Source organism: Drosophila melanogaster, chromosome 3L (assembly GCF_000001215.4).
Source record: "Drosophila melanogaster chromosome 3L".
NCBI classification, from domain to species: Eukaryota; Metazoa; Arthropoda; class Insecta; order Diptera; family Drosophilidae; genus Drosophila; species Drosophila melanogaster.
In genome coordinates this window covers 11,176,934-11,198,118 of record NT_037436.4, presented here as the reverse complement: position 1 = coordinate 11,198,118, position 21,185 = coordinate 11,176,934, and the positions used below count along the sequence as shown (strand labels likewise).

The 21,185-nt window shown below is 38.7% G+C and overlaps 1 protein-coding gene across 5 annotated transcripts; it reads left to right on the top strand.

Annotated features, from left to right (window-relative positions):
- The first annotated feature begins 582 nt into the window (after positions 1–582).
- GlcAT-P (Glucuronyltransferase P) lies at positions 583–21,165 on the top strand. 5 transcript variants are annotated; one of them, NM_001259784.2, is made up of 9 exons: positions 583–618; positions 1,244–1,552; positions 13,700–13,730; positions 13,911–14,485; positions 15,476–15,964; positions 18,403–18,589; positions 18,738–18,895; positions 19,181–19,471; positions 19,588–21,165. In NM_001259784.2, the coding sequence occupies exons 4-9, from the start codon at positions 14,285–14,287 to the stop codon at positions 19,699–19,701; spliced, it is 1,440 nt and encodes a 479-aa protein (NP_001246713.1). In that variant the 5' UTR covers positions 583–618; positions 1,244–1,552; positions 13,700–13,730; positions 13,911–14,284; the 3' UTR covers positions 19,702–21,165. The 5 variants fall into 5 exon arrangements, with proteins under 5 accessions (NP_001246713.1, NP_648448.1, NP_001246714.1 ...); NM_140191.3 differs by having other exon boundaries at positions 583–719; NM_001259785.2 differs by lacking the exon at positions 15,476–15,964 and having other exon boundaries at positions 583–614.
- The last annotated feature ends 20 nt before the right edge of the window (positions 21,166–21,185 follow it).

The following is a 21,185-nucleotide window of genomic DNA, read 5'->3' as shown; positions in this document are numbered from 1 at the left end:
AATTTCAAATCAAATATTTAATTTACGTGGTTCAATTTAATTCGCTTTCGAAAGAATATTGTTCTCTAACGTGAAATGCTGAACCAACACAGCTGTTTTGCGAAAGCGGGATAGCACCTTCAACAGTGCTGCCCCCCACGCAACTAACAGCAGCGGTTGTGCAGACTTCTGCTGTTAGCAAACATTTACAGCAGACACTTGACAGAATGCACACCAAAATTTCTCTAGTGAGTTTTAAAATAAATAAATCTATATGAACTTTAAAGTTTTTTAATCAAAGATAAATATATTTCTAAAAAAAAGCAGGATGTGCATACATAACATTTTATTTTGACTAAATAAAGATTTACACGCTGCCATAATTTAAAATTCAACAAAAAACATATTCTATTTTAATGTATATTTTTTTATATTTTAACATATGAGAGGCTAACAGAGTAGCTTGATTACAGAACCCGTAAGAATGTTAGGAAGTCGAACCACTGCGTACTGTTGTTGCATCGAGCACAAGGCTTCGAACTTGCGCGAGTTCGAACGACTCCAAAAGAAAAGTGTATTTAAGCGCTTGGCGAAGCACGCTCTATGTTATTGCTCGATTTTCGTCCGCGTAGCTGGTTGGTTCGTCACAATTTTTTATAAATTAGGAAGAACTAAATAAACTAAGCGGACATTGGCTTAAAGGCCAGCAAACAATATACGGAAATAAACAAGTTTGTTGGGTAAATGCAACTGAAATTGACGAATACTTTCGAGAAATTTAGAAGACTCCAGTGTTTGCAGACTTCGTGTGCGGGTGGTGTGCGGTACATTTACAGTTAGTTGCGCAAAGTGCGTGTTTAAAAATAACAAAAATCGACGCTGGATATAAAAACCGAAATAAGTAGGGAGAGCAATAAATGAGTGGCGAAGAGAAATGCAAATTTATCGAGTCGGTCAATTTAAAAAAGCCGCATCCTGGAAAATTGTGTGCGTGCGTTCGTGTGTGTGTGTGTCTGTGAAATAAACAAAAAAGGCGAAAGTTTACTCGCTCTCTCTCTCTTTCTTACTCTCTGTTGCTCGCTGTGGCGCTCTCTCTTTCTGTCGCAGGACTTGCTTCGATTTTTCTTCCGCCTGCTTTTCCTGTTTCATTTCCCTACATTTTTTTATTACTCTATTTACACTTGGCGAGTCCTGCCTTATGTGTGCACACATGTGTATGTGTGTGCTTTCTCACACCTGATGTTTTTGTTGTTCCTGCTTTCAGCCGCTCCTGTTGGCCAAGTTTTTTTTTGTTGTTGCTTTGGCAACCGTTGGAACAACAACAGCAGCAACAACAACATAAACAACAGGGACACATAAGGGTACTTCCATTTCTGAAAACATTTGCTCTTTTGAAACAAAAAATAAAAAGAAAGAAAAACCCAGCCAGACAGTCTGGAAAATCCATAGAAATACAAACACAATTTTAAGTCGGCACTAAAAACCGAAAGTGGCTGTATCCCCGATTTTGATGAGCAGCCAACGGAGATTTCCGGTATCCAGCCAAATGGCGAGGTGGAGTTCCACGTTCCAGGTGAGTGCGATATAGTGCCACATGCCCACCCCACCCCTTTATAATTTCACCGCACACGGTGAGAAATACCATTTTCTCCACTTTGCAAACATAATCGTATCGAACGCAATTACCAAAAATCATTTGACTTGAAACAGGAAACACTAGCTGGAAAAAATTTTATTTATTATCAGCATTTCAAGCATATTCACTTTCATGATTGATTGCACTTAAACCGTTGCCATTGAACGAGGTCAAAAAATAGTATCTTAAAGGAAAGGTAAAATTTAAAGATACGACAATAACATTTTCAGTTCCAATTAAACTGTTTTCAATGATGAAAAAGTAGTTTGAAAGCATACTAATTTTTAAAAACAAAAAGTGCTTGCAACTTTAAGAAAACGTTTCATGATTGATTGCACTTAAATTTTTGCCATTGAACATGGTCAACAAATAGTATCCTAATGGATAGGTAAAATTGAAAGATACGACAAAAACATTTTCAGTTCAATCGAACTGTTTTTAATCATGAAAAAGTTATTTTAAGCGTACTACTTTTTAAAATTAAAAAGTGTTTGCTACTTTAGGAAAACATTCATTGTTATTTATATTTATTAATATTTAATATTAAACAAATATTTTCATAATTTATAACTACTTATAGCAAAGGCAATAAGAAATATGAATATTGGATAATAATATTAAATTACGGTACTATAATATTAACTTAACTTAACTAAAATATTAAGTTACGGTAGTTAATATAATTCTTTACTGCTCTTCAGTAACTTCGAAGCTGGCTTCACTAAATGTGTCTTCTCACACAATATATTAATTATATATTTGCATATTACCTGAAAACCAAGCCGAGTCTTAGCCTTGAGTTGTCAAAACTGCTCACTATCAATATATTATATGCGGTATACATACGTATTTATTTATTTATTTTTTTTCCGTGGAGTTAAGTTCGCATGTGTGTGCCGATTGCTTGATATTTTCTATTAGCGGGTGCTGGATTTTCCTTGCTCGTCGCCGTGAGCAGCTGCTAATGGGTTGTGAAAAAAGTGGGCGAACGAAGCGGGCTGGAAGGCTGTGGAAAAGTTAGGGAGGTGTGTGTGTGTTTGGGGGAGGGGGGGGGGGGGTGTGGCCAAGCATGTGTGAAACTTCCTCACAGTGGAAAAACATATGGTGGCAAGTTCAGTGCTTAAGGTTCGAGAACGCAAGTTTCCACACTTGATTATATGGCCCATAAATTTGTAGTACATTTAAATAAATGCCATATCTTTGCAGCTTACGTGTTTTGGTATATTATTTTATTACTATTAGGTGAACACAATTAAATTTTAGTTACAAAGTTCTGTTGTTAAGATGTATAATGCTTCTTAAAGATAAAAACCAGTTACATATATACCAGATTAAGCTAGAAGTTTTAGGTTAGGCAAATAAAAATCTAAAGTGTAACACAATTTAAAACTATTATTCCAGTGGATAGTTTTGCATATGTTCCTGATTTTTTGTGTGAAGTTCTTTTTTATTTGTTTGTAGATTTTCGAGATGTTTCCTGCAGGCGAATGCCTCGCAAAAATTTACCAACTGGACCACAAGAAACATGTGGTAATGATAAAGAATTCTTAAGCAGCTTTCTATTTTTGGAATAAACATGTTTAGCGTGTTTGTTAGTTGAACTAGTTAAAGTTTAAACATCAGATTTCCATCAGCTTGGTGACCCAGAACAAGAGTCCGTCGCTTGAAATGTCATTGGCTTCCTATGAAGAGGACTTCTTCAAGGGCTTGGAAGCCCTATATCAAGTCTACATCCCGGCAATCATCATAAAAGAAACCAGCTGAGCTGGCCCGGGGCAGGTGGATGGATAATGGTGCACCTCTCTCTGGAAGGCACATATGCAAATGTTGGCCCAGTGCCCCCCACTTGGAGCTTCACCTCCGTTAAACCCCTCCTCCGCTCCACGACCATGTGCGTGCGTGCGAAATCTGCGAGCAGAGGCAAAATGATTAACAAAGGCTCCCCGAGGTGCGGCAATATGTTGGGGCGGCACCAGCAGTGGGTGGCTATTTGTACTAGACGTGCACTGGCAGAAATTACGTGTGAGAAGATCTTGATCTTTTACGGACATAACTTATTGGGCAAAACTAATTCCGGGTTTCAAATTCCCTTTGCTTCTTAAAAACTATGAAAAGGAATGAAATAATTTATATGTACGTAATAAGTAGCTAACTTAGCCTACATTGATAGTTGTTAGTTAAGTTAACTAGCTACCTTTTGGTAGGTTTGTCCGTTAAGTTCGAAATCTCGTGCAATTTCTTTCCGTGACCATGGGCTTTTGCCGGCGTACGCGCATGAGGAATTACATCCATCGTCACTGACACGGACACCGACCGAGACGCGGACATTGGGACAGATCCTGGACAGAGGAGCGCCCCTCAGGACAGGCGCAGTGCGGTTGGAACAACCAGGGCCCAGCCCAGTGCTCAGCCTGCCCGACGTTCCTAGTTTCCCTCCCCTCCACTCATCATCTTTCTCGGACGCCTATGTCCTGGTTAATGACATTTGAGTGAGCGAGAAGAAGGTGGGCGGTAGGAGGGGGCAAAGGACACCCGGCGGCGACGCAGGCCGAGCGAGTAATTTGTGTCACGTTTTAATTTTTGACGCCGCAAAGGACGTTCAAGTGTCTCCCCTCGTGATTATGACAATTAGGATTGCGTTGAAATCCTTCTTGCTTATTTTGCTACGCGTATTTAAAAAGGTTTATTGTGTAAGCCTCGCCTGGGGAGCTTTTGTCCAACTTATGCTTGTGGCCCATTAAAGTAAATTTCGCGGCGAGTTTGCGCTGCTCGGAATTAAAATTAATCACTTTTAAAGCTAAATTTGTAAATACAAATGTGTTGTGAGATTACAAAGCTTAAACTCTAATGTGCTAAAATATAATTAAATGGCAGTAATTTAATTAAATATTCTATGCAGCAACAATTAATAACAATTAACCGAATTTAATGATGACTAGATGGCGTAGATTATGTTATAAAACCCGTGAACGATGGAATGTCTTTAATACGGATTTTTATTGTTTACGTTTTGCCGGTATAACAATTTTAAATTTCATTTATATGAAACAAAATGCTTTGATATAAAATTAATAGTGCACCGTATGCGCGGCTTTTTATCGCTCGCCATTCGAGCGAATAACTTTTTATGCTGTGAACCATTTTTGATAAACATTTTAAAAATATGCCATCGCAGTAATTGGATAGATTTGCATATCAATCAATTTGTGGCTTAATTGCCATTTTATTATTCATTTTCCGCCGCGAACGTCGAGTGGGTTGGCTCAAAGAGCTGCAAATTCGGCTGAAATGCGTCAGTGGAAAGTCCGCACTCATTAGCCGTGATTTTCTTGCTACCCTGCTCTTGACCGAAACGCATTTCACAAGGCAAATCCTTCTCTCAGCGAACTGTCAAATGTCCTGCACACTTCGTTGGCTCCTGACAGGCAGCTCAAAAAGTGGCCAAAGGATGTTCCAACTTTGCTCGCAAAAGTTACCTTTGAAAAGTGGTCTAAGAAGCTTTGTTTCCGTGTTTCAAGCCATTTTCAACATTAAATTTATTAAATATTAAATATGCGAAAAGCTTTTATAGTTTTATATATTTCAATCTAGAAAGAGTCGGGCCAACGCAATTTCAATTAACCTTAAGTGGGATTTCCTAACCAGTTTCCGCATTATTCATCGAGAAACCCTCGTAAATGTCATAGGCATGGCTTGCACTTTCCTATCCTCTTCGCTATTCCTCTGATTTCCTTTCCATTGCCTCAGCTTTTCTTTTCTGCCAGTGGCCTCAAGGAAACCAACAACTGCGTAAACAGAACAGAACGGAACAGAACAGGAGCGACAAGGAGCGGACAGGACATTAACAAGATGAGCAGGGGAATGGTGGGCTTGTAGGCGAAAGGACTTCACTTCACTTCAGTCAATTTGACAAACATGACACAGAAACGAAAACGAGAACGCCTCATGGCCCACCGTCGTTTGCACGGGGAAAAGTGTATTAAAACTTTAAAAGAAAATATGTTTTAGTAACTTATAGCAAATACTTTCCTTATAAATGAAATATTCAATTTAAATTAATAATGCTTCTCATTCATATTGCTTGCCTTTGTGCTTTCCAATAAGTAAATTCTTCTAGAAATAGTTTCATATTAGTAGTTAGAAATTTGCCATTTTTATTGAAAGTTTTTCTTTTTGTGTAGCCGGTGACTGGCAATTTGGCGAAGCAGTTGCTCTAATGGACAGGACTCTCAGACGCTGCTGGAAGGCATCTTCCATCCTTGGGTTGTTGGCGGGCCAGAGCTGGCAATTAAATTTTTAAAATGCCATTTCAAAAGCAATTTCGAAAGGCAATGGAAATTAAAAATGCCATCTGTGCATGCGTGTGTGTATGAGTGTGTTGCAAAATAGAAAACAGAGCGTGAAAAGGAGCTTCGCAGGAGAATGGGGTCGGTGGAAAGAAGGGGGGCGGGGTGCGCCAGGACACCAAGGACAGCGGCAATATTTTCGCAAATAAACGTAAATTGAATTTGCGGCCAAGAATGGCAAGTTTTGTGCGGCCGAGCAGCACAAAATCGCCCAAAAGTAGGAAAACAAACTGAAAAGAAAGTTTTTACAAGTTTGCGTGTGCTTTCTTTAGTTCTTTTTTTTTTTTTTGTATTTGTGTGTGTCATCATCGAGGAAATCCGGCGCCAAGTGCCGGCGCCTCTGCGGCTACTTTTTCGTTTTCAGCCAACTCATGTGATTTCCCCCATTTTCCATCCATTTTTCCCCTGTTCCGCATCCTGAAATGCGCTTTTTCCTTTTCCTCTGTTTTGCTTGCGACTTTCGCAACAGCTCAGCTGTTGTCACCACACCACACCACCCCACTCCACCGCCCGGGAAAATGCAATTTTAACTGGGCCCACGTTGTAGCCGTTTTTGGTTTTTCGACTTTTATTGGACCCGTATCCGCATTGCCATTTCTCACATTGTTTTCTGGCCATGCCTTGTAATTTAATTGGCAATTTGGACAGTTTTTCACTTTCCAGCTTCTTTTGGCCAAGAGCCATGAACTTCGACCAAGTCTGGCGCAATCTCAATTTAAGCAAGACCAAATGAAAACAGTGTTTTTGTTCCATTCATTTTGCCTTTAGCAATTTTGGCCAGAATGAAATCTTTTGTAAACTCAATTTGATTATATGCACTGGACACATCCCAGATTGCCAGCCATGTCTCCTCCTCACGAAGAATATCAAACGATACCATTTAAAAGAAGACTGCCACTTTTTGCCAGGTAATGGAAGACAAACATGAGATGGTTTGATTTATTGCAGCTTTTCTCTGTGCGAGAAATTACAGGGAAAATGAAATATTGCACTAACTAAGGCAGTAGAGACTTTTAAGGGTATTTAGAAAACGGAGAATCTGAATAGAGTGACGTAGTGTATAGATTTCGAACTCGATATAAGAGGTCGATTTTTCTTTGTTATCGCATTCTTTTCATGGACTGCTTCCGGCCATTTCTAAACCTACAAAAAACTAATGTGTTTTATCTTGAAGTTTCCCTGAGATTTGTCAACCATATCAGTAGTTTAAATTCGTGTGAAATCAGTGCAAAAGAACATTAATAATAAAATGTTTTGTTTAATGATTACCCATAAAAATATATTTTTTAATGAGTAAGCGTAAAATTATATAAAAGTCATCAATTATATTTGAATAATAAAAAAAACAAAACACGTATGTATGATGTAGTCACCGCTTTTGATTTCCATATATATATTTATTGGGTCGTTTATTTTCATTAAGTTTCGAGAATATTTCTCGTGATTTTCTTCCATAAAATCAATCTGAAAAACTGATTACTAATTGATGTGGGAATCGAACCGTCGGCTATCAACGAATCAAATTGGCTTGGTCGCTAATTAATTGTCTTAAGTGTTTTTAGCCGCTGGTGATTAAGAAAGGTGAATGTGATTTAACATGCAAATCACGAAGAAAGTTTTAGTCACACCATTGATTATAACTTTTAAATAGTTGAGCCAACAAAAGAATTCTTGTGGGACGAACTTCAACTTACTATATCAGCTGTTGCGCCCACAAAAACAAAAGAACCAAAGGCGCACCCAAATTCACGCAACAGTTTTCCCAACTTATAGCTCCCCATTCACCACCCACAAAGTTCGATTGATGATAGGCCTAGAATTTGGTAGTACCTGGTGGCAACAGTGGATTGGTAACCAACTTGGGCAATAGCGAAAATTGCGCAAAGTTCTAGGAAAATATACGAAAGTTTGAACAGCTGTGGATATAACAATTATATTTGACTTTCTATATGTTTACTTGCTTAACCTTGCTGTCATTGTTAATTTATGTAAGCAGCTGCTGTGCTGCTTTTTCGAAATACAACTAAAAACTAGTTGATGCTAATGCTAAGGAAATTAAATTAAAATTAACATCAAATTGAATACCAGTTTCTTATTTTTCTGCTGTTTTTAATACGAATTTCCTGCGGAAATGTTTATAAGTATTTCCGATTGTCCTTAATTCTCTCCACTGTGTCCTTTATTGGCATTAGCCTAATAGCTCATCGAATCGAGCCCAACCCAGACATGCCTAGATGAGCCATTAGTCGCAGCTCACTAATTTGTTGTCATAAATTTTATGGATGTGCTGTAAAGTTGATTTTATGCGAGGCACACTTTCTCCCTTTATTCGCACGATATTCGGGAAAATTGGATCTGAATAGGTGGTATGGTTGTGTGGCAGATATGATTTGATAAATGCCCCACTGTTTGACTCCATTATGGTTAAAAATCTCTGCCGCCACACCGATATGCGATATGTAGCATGGTTATTAATCAAATTGATGGGTAATTTGCAATGAAGCTTATCTATAGAGGTTTCCCTTTTTGGTTCAGTATATTGAAACCTCTGTACGAAGTAGCACACACCTTGTGTGAAAAATATGTTTACTGATAATTTTGCCATTTGCGCTGAGGCAAAGCTAAATATAGCAGATACTAAATAGAAGTGTTAAAATTGTGTTAATTTCCATGGTATATTCAGCGTGAACAATGAATTTGACACATGTTAGCTAAAACCAATATGATCGTATCATGTTCTGGTGGGTTATTTCAGTATAAACAGAATCATGTTTAGTAAACACCCATTTAGTCGTTTATTAAACGCTGTTGTTAGTTGTATTTGTTCGGTGATTAAAATAAAATATAACTACGTGTATTTGATGCTAAACTCTTTAAAGAAATTAGTGTGTTGAAATTTGTTTAATATTTTACAAAATATTGTGTGCCTGGTACTTTAAAAGCGCAAACTCTATATTCGTATGCACATGCAATACTTCAATTTTGATGGATTGCATACATGCACTTACTTTCCCACTTCAACAAGCACGAAGTGCAGGGAACTCCAAAAAAGTATATATGTATATATGTACATATAGAAGCACCCGAGCGCGGCTCTTAAGAATTTGTGGCACGTTTCCATTGATTGCGTTTGAGAGCTGCCACCAAACCGGATATAAATGACTCTATGCACTATAACTCACATGACCATAAAGGCATTCAGATACGGCCACCTCCGTTCTTCGTCCGCTCGGGAAATCCATTCGTTAATCCATTAAATTTGAAATATGTTCTGGCGGGTGGTCGTTGTTGGCTCGAAGAATCCTGCTCGATCCTGGAAATCCCTTTCGCACTTAGATAAATGCCATGCGCTTGGGTAATGCCGATGTGTCAAGTTCGGGTTGAAGCTCCTCTTAAGCTTTGCAACACAAATCAAAATGCTAGCAACTTGCTGTTTCACCTCTGCCCTTTTCAAGCGAAGAACTTCCCAGAATTTTCTCTCTGCTTTGCCAGAAGAAATAGGGGAGCGTTGAAGTGTCTAAGAACAGCTATATTTCATTTAAATAAATAAGAAAATATTTCTCAAAAGGAAGTGCTGAATGTTACGATCTAAATTAAAAGAAATATGCATTTTTTGCATTCCTCTAAAGTTTTTCTTTGTTAAAGCTATAAAAGAAACCTAAAATACTTTCTCATGTTTATACAATTTGTGGAAACCTTAAACCACTACAATTAAAATAAAATAAAATGCACTGGAAAGTTGTTATCTCAACAGGTAATTTTAGTAAGAACAACTTAAAAAAACGATTAAGTTCGCACTCCAACCGAAATGGTTGAAATAGCTGGTCCAGTTACCACGGCTCCCAAATGCACATGCCCCTAGTATTATGCAATTGTTTTCGCCAGACACAGACAGACACACGCATACCAACAAACACTCTGAGCACCAATACAATGATGAAAAAAGAAGAAATTTCGTTGCCGGCGTCATTTTGATGGCTGTCCACAGTGGGATATTTCATTTGGCGCTTATGGCCGAAAATGGTTGAAATTGAATGGACCGAGATGGAAAATAGAAATAAAGGCGAGGCACTTTCATATCCGAAATAACTCCTAAATGCGTGTCCTTGCCGCAAAACGAGCTAGTGGTCGGACATTCAAAAAGCACTTTGAATTCCGCCATGCCACAAAAATTGCCAATTCAGTCGTTCATAGCGTGTTTTCACTTTAATTATTGAAAGTGTGATGGGGGTATAAATATGCAATGTTCTTTTACTTAGTATATCCTTAAAGAGTCCTTTGGGCATATCTCTTTAAAATGGACTTTGAAAGTTATTGCTTTTTAAGATTTTGAATTTGTATAATTTATTTGTAAGTAAAGTAAAGTGACTGCTTTTGTTACATTGTTTATTGGGAAATGAAACATATCATTAACTATTTGCTTTAAAATTAATTTATATGCTGGTCTGTTTTTTTTTTTTTTATTAAATCTCAGGTTCAGCTCTTTGTACTAAAGAATTTCAAAAAGGCAATTGTTTATAAAGACCGAGAACATGTTTATCAACATTTTGTGCCACAAGTCAGGCTCGATGAGGATGAGCTGTCAACGATACGTGACAAATGCCAACATCTTTAATTCTGGTATTACAAAAAAAAAAAAAAAATAATAATAAAATATTGTGATATTGCACTCTGACATTTGTGCCCCATTGTGTTTGAGCACTCGCCACCCACTGTGCCGCCCATTGTGGAGCTGTGTGGGTGTGTATGTGTGGGTGGATGGTTGCGTCCATTCAAGGACACGGCGTGGCACCGCTCTCGAATGGCATCCGGGTGCTCGAGAGCCTGTGCCTGGTGCTCGCTGCAGCTCCTCGACGCCGCTCTCCATAGCCGTGGCAATGGCAGAGTGCTCCATTTCGTAACTTCCACACCCATACACCCACACACAGCCAACATTTTCCGGCTTTCCCTTCGTCAGCACTTGGCACCCACTTGTGCGGTATTTGGTTTTCGCACTCCACCGCCCACTACGCAGACTACACAGGAAAATTTAGCAATAAAAACAAGCAATTTCAAAAGTTTTTTAATATTCAATCACATTGTTGGATATGATATAATTCCTAATGAAGGTAATAAACTTAATGAAGGTGAACTGAATAGTTTGAAGTTCTGCTAAGAAAAGTGATAAAAGTACATGTTTGTCTGTTTTCTGAACATTTCTAACTAATTTCTTTCTAACTTCAGTCCATTTAATTTCCAATAAAACTAAATGAATATACATGATGTGCCTGATCATTTTGCACAGTGCACATAACCATGCCCACTAAATGTGCCCCGTCTGGCTGGGATGCATTCATATATGTATACTCACATCCAGTTGTTTCCATTTCCATTGCGGCTTTATTTGTTGGCCTCGGTGTGCTGAAATTGTCATGTAAATGGGTTAAGTTCTGACATTAAAATGTGCCCGTCCAGATTTTTCATTTGTGCTCTTGCTTTGACATTTGGCCAAAATGATTTCCCATTTCCGGGCGACCATGGGCGCCATGGTTCGTGATCCTGTTTCCGCATCCTTCTATCCCCCCCCCCCCTTCACCACTCGGTTAACCCTACGTCCGTTATCCTGTTTATTCATTAAAAACCAAAGCCGAGAAAATGTCTGAAATTTCTGCCAACGGGCACAAAGAGATTTGCAGTATTTGTTGATAATTGCATTTTCTACTCTCTTTTGGTCTGACAAGGCATTCAAATTTAATAAAATGGCTTCTTCTGTTGAAATTTGTAAGGATTTTCTAGCATGTTACCAATTCAACATTCATTAAAAATGTCATGACATTGAAATGAAATACATATCTTGTAAAAAAAAAAAATAAAGACGCATCTATCGAGGATGTTGACAGCCAAGCAACAGAATATTTTATGTTTATTTTCAGAAGGGAAATATAGCCTATATATAGGTCCAAATTCGAAATATATATTAACCCGATAAGAAGTCATATAATTGTACCCTTGGTTAATAGTCTTAGTAATCAAATTTATTGCAATCATAAATATGAAATTGTGGGCAATTCCCTAAACTCTGTCAAAAAAGTGGTATATCTATAAGCAATTAGTAGTACTATGTTGTAACATCATACATAAGTCTGTATAGATAAAAACAACATATGTTCCGATAAATTGATTTAATGCATTCCATCTGCTTCGTTTTTTGAGCTGTATAGGCTTTAGTTGAAATTCCGTACTAACACCTACTGAGTGTATTATTAAAAGTATTTATGAAATTTCCATTAAATATATAAATATAAATATATATTTAGCTTATAGACACACTAATGGTGGCTTGCACTTCAACATTAACAACAGCTTAACAACTGATTTGCAAAATAGGTTTTTTTGTAACCGCGGGCGCACACTTTAATTGCATACAGATTGAAAATAATGCAAAACAGAAAAGAGTCGAGAACAAAACCAAATGCAACTAAAACGATGAACAAAACGGCGCCCAACTTTGTTGGAATCATGCAAAGCACAGCACATTTCCAATTGGCCATTGAACTTTCATATCAAAAACAGCGACACCACCACCACCGGCGAAAATGGTTTTTAAAATGCTTAAACACGCGAGACCCAACAGCCGCGCCCCATCATAATTGGAAAAGTCTGTAAGAATCGCCAATGTTCGTACCCCAGGCGTACTATACGTACTATGTGTTGTCTACGTGCATACTCGTATGAATGTGTAAATGTATGTGTGTGTATATGTGTATATGTATAAGTGCATGTGCTTGTAGGTCGGCGGGAAAACAACTTCCGCTACCAGCTGATAGCCAACCCTTCCCTTGCTCTCATTTCCCCAGGCTGTTGTTAACAACTTTGCGCAAATTACAATGGGAGCGTGGAAAGTGGAGTCGAAAGGGTTAGGAGGTCTTGGCTTTTGGCCACAGGTGAGATTAGCACAACAGCGGGAAAAACGCAATCTATTAAAGCGATGCACTTATTAGGTATGTTACATGGATAGCTTTAATCAGGACATACATACATATGTAAGGCATAACTCATCTCACACTTACTCATTTTTAAACAATATAAAACTTTTGGTTTAAACTTCAGTATTTAACAAGCTATTGCACCCAAAACGAACTAAGAATCGGTTTTGAGATATGCTATCATAATAATACAATTAGCAATAGCTGATAACAAATTTGGTATTGTCATTTGCGTTAGCATTAAGATTTTCCGAACTTATTTTTCAGCGCTTTAGATGCGTCGCAATAAGCTAATTAAATTAAAACCTTAACGACAAAACCGAAATCAATCAAAATTTAGTTCGAAACCGTATCGAACTATTTTGTTTTTCAACCGCACAGCAATGAAATGATAGCACAACATCAGTGACTCAGATAAATGCTTTTCGCCTTATCTCTTCTGAAATTAATTTTTTTTGTACGAATTTTTCTCTTGCGAAAAACGAAGAGCTGATAATGATGGATATGTTGGACATGTTTATTAAAAAAAAAAAACAATCAAAGTTGAGTGGCTTTTTCATGTTTCGGGTTATTGATAAACTTTAATAGGGGTATTATGTGTGTTCGTAAATATATAAAACGAAATTATTTAGCCTTTTAAATATATTTTTTATGTCATCTTGGTTTTAAGAAAACTTTTGCTGATAGTTTCGTATTTACATTTTTAATTACCTTTGTCATAAGTTCTTATTTAACAACACTAACTTCCCTTTAATTTTCTACATTTTTTTCAGCTTTCCAATGCGACGAATAGTTCTATGAAATGTAAGTTTTAGCTTCGCCATTCAGCTAAGTTGGAGTACGATAGTAAAACCATTAACAAAAACCGATATCGCTGCCTAGTACTTATATACATATATATGTACATATATAGATGCCCATATGGATACATGGAGAGGCAATTGCGATAAAGCCAGTATAAACATAATAACCATACAATTTCAGAATTCATTGCGTACCGACCAGCACGCCCCATATCGTCGACCGTCCCGCCCCCTTACGACGCTCCCTCCCCCCCTCGGGCCACGCCTCCGCCACCGTCACGCCCCCTTCCGCTCGACACAGCGTTGAAGGCAGATAGTCAGTAAATGGAATGGAATAAAATAAATCAAAACCGCAAAGGCAGCGAAACGGCGGAGTTGACAAACAAAAATATTATACAAAATTCGAATGCGAACGAATGCTATCGAAAAACCAACGCAGCGTAACGCGGCCAACACGAAAGAAATCAAAACACCACTTGCAACACAGGCTGCAACTGCAACACAGGCTGCAAGCGCAACAGGACGAGAATTCCTCGAACAGATCCAGCGACTAGGATGAAGGGCGGCAACTACACCAGCCTCGGCACGTGCAGTGGCATCAATGTCAGTGGCAACGTGGCCGGCACCCGCAAGATGTCACTGGGCAAATCCATTAAAATGTACCTGACCATTTTCATCCTGACCACCTGCATTTATATGGCGCTCTATCAGTACCACATATCCCGTGAACCCTTCGCCGCCAGCGAGGTTGTCAAGGTGAGTTCATATCTGCACTGCGAGAAAATTCAAAATTAAATGAGAAATTTGAACGGGAGCATGGCATCAATATGTTGACATGATCCACATATTTAGTTGATTGTAAAATGTACATCATATTATTTATATTTTGGAACAAAAAATCTAGCACTTTAAAAAAGAGTTTGTAGAAGAAATCCAAATAAGATTTAAGATATGTTTCCCCTTTTTCTCTGCGTGACTTGGATAATGTTTGTTTACTTAAAAGTTGCCAGTTTTCTATTGCACCATATTCCTCTACAAATTTCTTCATCACATATATTTCGTAATACCAGTTTCACCTAACATGATTTTGGCCTTTGAACGATATCGTTAGCAGATATCATTCTCTGGTTGCGAAAGTTTGATTAAACTAATCTAAAATATGGAACACTCATTGCTTGCCTTGGCCCAATAACAAATGAAATCAAAAGTAAGTTTATACCTTTTAATTGGCATCTATTTAAGATAATGCCTCCTAATTGGTTAAAACGCTGGGCAGCAGTGAAATAAATCGTGGGAACATGTACTGTTTACTTTGTTTAAAAATAACAATAGAACGTGAACGATATAAGCAACAAAACCATAAAGATAACTAAAAATCTCATGAAGAGAAATAAGGCAATAATAAAAGAAGAACATGTGTAGCTACAGATTGTGTATTTATACTTATAATTTACTCGTTTGAAGTGCAATAAAAAATGGATAGCAACATAAACAGGTAGAAGCACGAAATAAAAAGTCAGGTGCTAAATAGAGTAAAGCAGAATTAAGATTAGAGTAAAACGTGCTTTTAAAATGAACTTTATATGGGTTAAACTTTGTGTTGAGAAAGGTGGCTCTTTTGTTTTTTACGATCCCAAACTCACCGAAACAATAACTAGAGTAAATACTATTGAAATATTTTCTCTGTGTTCTTTTCTCCATTTCCCTCGATCTTCACTTACCCAATTATTGTGAACCAAACTGTAGCATCAGGAGAAATCATCTTCATACATCGCTTCATATTTGTGGTCACCCATTTCCCTGCTAATGGCCAATAGTTCCTCCAATACCAATAACAATTCCACAACAACAAGCACCACAACAACAACAGCTCCAACGACACCAACAACCACAACAACCACGACAGTGGGCAGTGTGGGCCAAAAACTGGGCGCATCCTCCATCTCCTCCATTCGCATGGTATCATTAGCGGCCACAATACCGTCATTTAAATCGACCTTATCGGAATCGCGATCGGTATCGTTGGGTGGCCATCAAAAGACTGCAACAGTGAAAACAAGCACCACAATCACAACAAGAACAACAGCCAGTGGCTTGGCCACAACCAAATTGTCAGCAACAACAAGAACAACAGCCAAAACAAGCGCCAAACTGTCCGCGGCAACCACGCCCACTGCCTCCCACATGGAAAACGGCTATAAGACTCGACCAACATTTGTTGCCGCATCCCTGCCCGTAAATATATTGACACAATCAAAGTCCTAGTCGAGCACGTAAAAAATGCACAGAGAAAAAATTCGAGCCAATAGCAAATATTAAATATCAAAATTTTGAAAAATATGAATATATATTGAAATCATTCTGTAATATGAATTTATTGAAATTTATAAATGATATTTAAATTGATTTCTTTACCCACATAATTGGAGAAACAAATAGATAAATTTAGATAAATTTCAAAAAGTATAAAAATTGTACAGTGCTGAACAAAAAAAAAGTTTAAATAATGTAACTAAGTAATCCACAGTAGTGGCAGTATTTCAACTTAAAGATACATTTATCTCACAACACCCACAAATAGTCAAATTTAGCATATTTATCGCTTTTTTCTCCCGCATTTCACTTTTTCCGTTTTAATCTTTGAAAGTGCATTTCGATCTTATCTGCATATTATTTTCACTTGACGCGTGCATGTCTGGCTGCCTTTCATTATTCGATAACTGAACGTTGCACTTGTTGCCCCATTCAATAGCAACTGCAATGTTTTACCCTTAGCTCACTCTCTTATCGCTTTTCCTCAGCCCGTTTTTTCCAATTTCCTAATTGCCCCATTGGTTGCTGGTCATAAATAAATTGAAATGGGCTAGTTATAATCATTTATATATAATATAAAGAGAAGAATTAGATTTCATAGACTAAAAAAAAGCGAATTAATGCTTGAGCATCTTAACTAAGATCGTATATTTAGTATCTATGCAAATATAGCGACAAAATGTGCTGCTCCCCACATTTTGCGAACCAAGTTTGCTGCTCGTACGTTAATTATGGTCTCATTAAAGTCCAAAATGGATCTATATTACCAACCGACTTGGCCATGCTAATAAACACAAAGGGACGCTGTGGCGTACAAATTACGCTGTTTATCTAACCGACTTTTGTTGGCCAGCATGTGCAAATTGGTTGCCAGCTATACGTATCACGATTTCTGGGTTAATCACATGCATTATATTAACCAACAAGCGGTGCCAGCTGCGGGTGTGCCACTGCAACTGGTGGCAAACAAAAAGATACTCATTTACCATTTGGCATGAGCCTAATTTGAAAATTGCTCTACAGCATTACATAGAACCCAAAAAAACCAAAACCGCATACAGCTGCAGTTGAATGCAATGGAAAAATATAGAAAAGTGAGTAGCATTGAATGCGGCTGTTGGGTTGGCTGTTGATCTAGATTCCAGATTTATGCAAAATTCAAGCCAATTGAAAATATTCACGCGCCAGTTGCATCCACTAACTGCGATTCCCCAGTGCCCTGCACTCAATGTCAACGGTCAAGCCCATCAGCAAAGAGATAAAGTTGTTCAGGTGGCAATATAATATACCTTGTATATAATACAATTGCAGTTTAAACTTTCTGTTTGTCCACGTTTTTATTAATTTCAAAAGGTTCTCAAGCGAAGTTTTGAAATTGATTGATATAATCTCGCAACTATTTTTAATTCACAAGTGGATTCAAAAGTCTAAAGATATAATGATATGTCTGCTTAATTTGATATGACCTTCCATATAAGCAATCAAATGGGTATCTATTACTTGAAATAAGCTAATATTGTGATAGACCAGCTACTTTGCATGCCATCCTACCCCTTGATCCTCACTATCTTTTTCCATTTCATTTGAATATCCGAGTTTATTTTGCAAAATGAATGCATTTATATTTGCCACCGCCTTGCATGTGAGTGGGTGGGTGTTATGGGGTGGTATTGTTCTGTGGGTGCATGTGTGTCAACAATGGACAATTTGCGAAGTGAGTGCGCCAGTTTATTTATTTTCAACGTCAGTCGTTCAATGGGCCACTGGTTCACAGGCACCACATCATATCTGGCACGATGGGAATTACACTCGAAACAAAAGGGGGGGTGTAACCAATTAATATACAACCCAAAACGTCATGCAACATGCTTAACTTTTTCAGTTTAATAAGGTTCGAGAGCTGTCTTTAAGAACTTTTCGTTAAATAAGGTCGTATTTACTTGCTTAGTTTTTAATTTGTTAACTTTCTTATATGTTATACTTAACCTTTATTTTTTCGAGTGCCTTTGACTAGCGAAAGGCGACCTATATTGCTTAACCAGAGCCTGGGCAATCCGAGTTGGGGCAATGATGGGCGGATGTGGCTCGCTAGCTTTCGCCTAGTCAAGTCATTGGGCTGTAAATTAATTTGCATAATTGCTCATAAAAAGTAGCTGCTCACGCCGCATTACGCACCACCCAATGGCACCTAACAAGGCACTCAGCCAAGCTGGCACCCCAATCACCCAGCCACCTAGTCATCTAACTACCATCTAGACCTAACCAGTCCAAGTGCAGTGCACACACACATACGCCCCGTAGTCAGTTCGCAGCGTTAGATAACCTAATGACACTCAACTCAAAATGAACTCGACCCACAGCCGCCCCTGTACATAATCACGCCCACCTACCGACGACCCGAGCAGCTGGCGGAGCTCACCCGGCTGGGATATACGCTGAAACATGTGGTGAATCTACTCTGGCTGGTCATCGAGGATGCCAACAAGACGAATCCGCTGGTGGGCCACACTTTGGACCGCATCGGAGTGCCCTACGAGTACATGGTGGGTGAGTATTGGTTTCCTGCCCACATCGCCGCCCAGCCGCTGTGTCATGTCCGGGACACATTCAAGTGATATTTACGAGTCACTACATCGCACCCATTTCCACTTCCCCGTCCACTTCCACTTCCATTGCGCCACATCGGTAACCGTAGCGCCCATGCCGGAGAAGTACAAGCAGACGAAGAAGGCCAAGCCGCGTGGCGTCTCCAATCGGAATCGGGGCCTCGAGTATCTGCGCGAGCATGCCACCGAGGGAGTGCTCTACTTTGCCGACGACGACAACACCTACGACATTAGCATATTCGAGCAGGTAAGCCATTGGCAAGGAGCAGCAGGTGGCAGCGGGTGGTATGGCATGGTCTCCGACCCACCTGCTGGATAAAACACAATTTACACGAATTGGGGGTCAAAGGATGTCCATTTCGGATCAATGGGGAATAGAGGCGAGCTACTGTTTTCACTTTTGTATAGCAAATTAAAGAAATTAAATGAGTGTGCTAAAGTGAAATATGTATGTTGATGCAAAATCATTTACAAAATAATAATTAAACAGGCTTAACTCAAAAAAAAAAAAAAAACTACCTATTCCGTTCAGATGCGCTACATCAGCAAGGTGGCCATGTGGCCAGTGGGCCTGGTCACAAAGACCGGAGTGAGCAGTCCCATTATTCAGGCGGGCAAGCTGGTTGGCTACTACGATGGCTGGATCGGAGGACGCAAGTATCCAGTGGACATGGCTGGATTTGCAGTGAGCGTCAAGTTCTTGAAGGAGCGTCCCAATGCCCAGATGCCCTTCAAGCCGGGATACGAGGAGGATGGGTTTCTCCGCAGTTTGGCACCACTTGACGATGCGGAAATCGAGTTGCTGGCGGACGAGTGCAGAGATGTGAGTAGTTTTATTAAAACTAAATATTTTATTAAAGAAGGCCAGTGTCATTTCAATTTATCACATAATGAAATAGCATTCGATATAATATAATGGCTTATCCATTTCATTTCCAGATTCTCACGTGGCACACGCAGACGAAGAAGAACGCACCCGCTCAGGCGCTGAACAGGACGCGCTACAAGAACACGAACCTGGAGCACATAGATAGGCTACTGGTGCGGCCATAGGGATATTTACTGTAGTTAGCTAGTTAGGATTAGCAAGGAGCTCGCCGTATCCAGGTTGGCTCGCTAGCATATTGACCGTGGCTCAGACGGATTGTACAGGTACAATCCGGCGCACGGAGATACCAATCAGAATTGATCAGATCATTAGTCGGTGTACATTATTATCATAATCATATGATTAGTTAGGCTCTAAGCGCACACATACCTATGATAATTCTTTGCACCGTAGTCTTTGTTTGTTCGCACACCTAATCGAAACTTGAGTAAGCTATTGTATCATATCTCAGCGTCCATGACTACTTTGTAAATAATTTAAGATTAAAGTTGTTTTACGCTCTAAGTTGAAACGGAATTCTCAGCCATAAAAGCAAAAATCAGCAACGAATTGTATAAGATGTTCCTAGACCAAAGAAAAAGCCCCTCAAGTTTTGCATTCAGCAATGCCCCTGGGAAAATGCAATCACCTGCGACAGCCAGGACCTCCAACTGCCGTCTGCAGGATTCGTGCGAGGTCAGGGTCTGAACCACATCAACAATCAATTAGGGCAAGGTGTCAACAAAAAATGGTTGTTCTTCGAATTGTTCTGAAACCGGGGCAAGCGTTCAAATAATTTATGCCGACATATGGATGAATGTTCGAGGCGGCACAGATAAGTCGTGCACGGATGAGCCTCCTGCCCCGGCGAAACCAAACGGAATCGCGTGCTTCGTTTAAATTGCACGAAATAAAAATTGGATACGAACAGGACGAAGGAGACATACCTAGTTTAAACAATGTAAGGGGTTTTGGGCCCTGCTCTAATGGGACTGAATGGCTTGAAAGTTTGGCATAATCAATTTCATCCTAAACGCTGCACGATTTTTTGTCGAATGAGAACTACTTTTTGTATACCTAAGATATGCGTTTTGTTCTTCGTCCGAAACGGGTTTCCAAAGCAAAACTTTTTCACTACTCATAAGTATGCTAAGTTAAGTTTATATAGAAATTTATATTCAAGTTATGAACTGCACTGAAATCGCCTACATGTAAATACTAATCACCAAATATTGTAACCAAATTTTTACAAGTCCCGCTAAAGCAGGGAGATGCGCAGGGATTGGAAAAAACTCTGACAAATGGTATTACGAGATTTATACAATTTATACAATTGAATATGGAATGCGATGTGCCGCAAAGACATTAGTTAGGTACTTACAAAATCTTACAGAAATAAAATAACAACCGAGTCTTGATGCAAACTCGAGTTAAGCAACTTAAACATTTTCCAAAAATATCTTACAATGTTTCAATGATTAACTACACAGATACCGAAATACGTCTAAAACTATTCTCTTATTCAAGTAAACTACAACATAAAATGTTTAAACCTGACAGGGCTAATAGCAAGGAACTTCAATCATTTTTAAACAAAATACAAATACCTTTCAATAAATTGATAAACTTTTCTTAAAAATTTTCAAAGCAATCGCACAATGGTTTTATT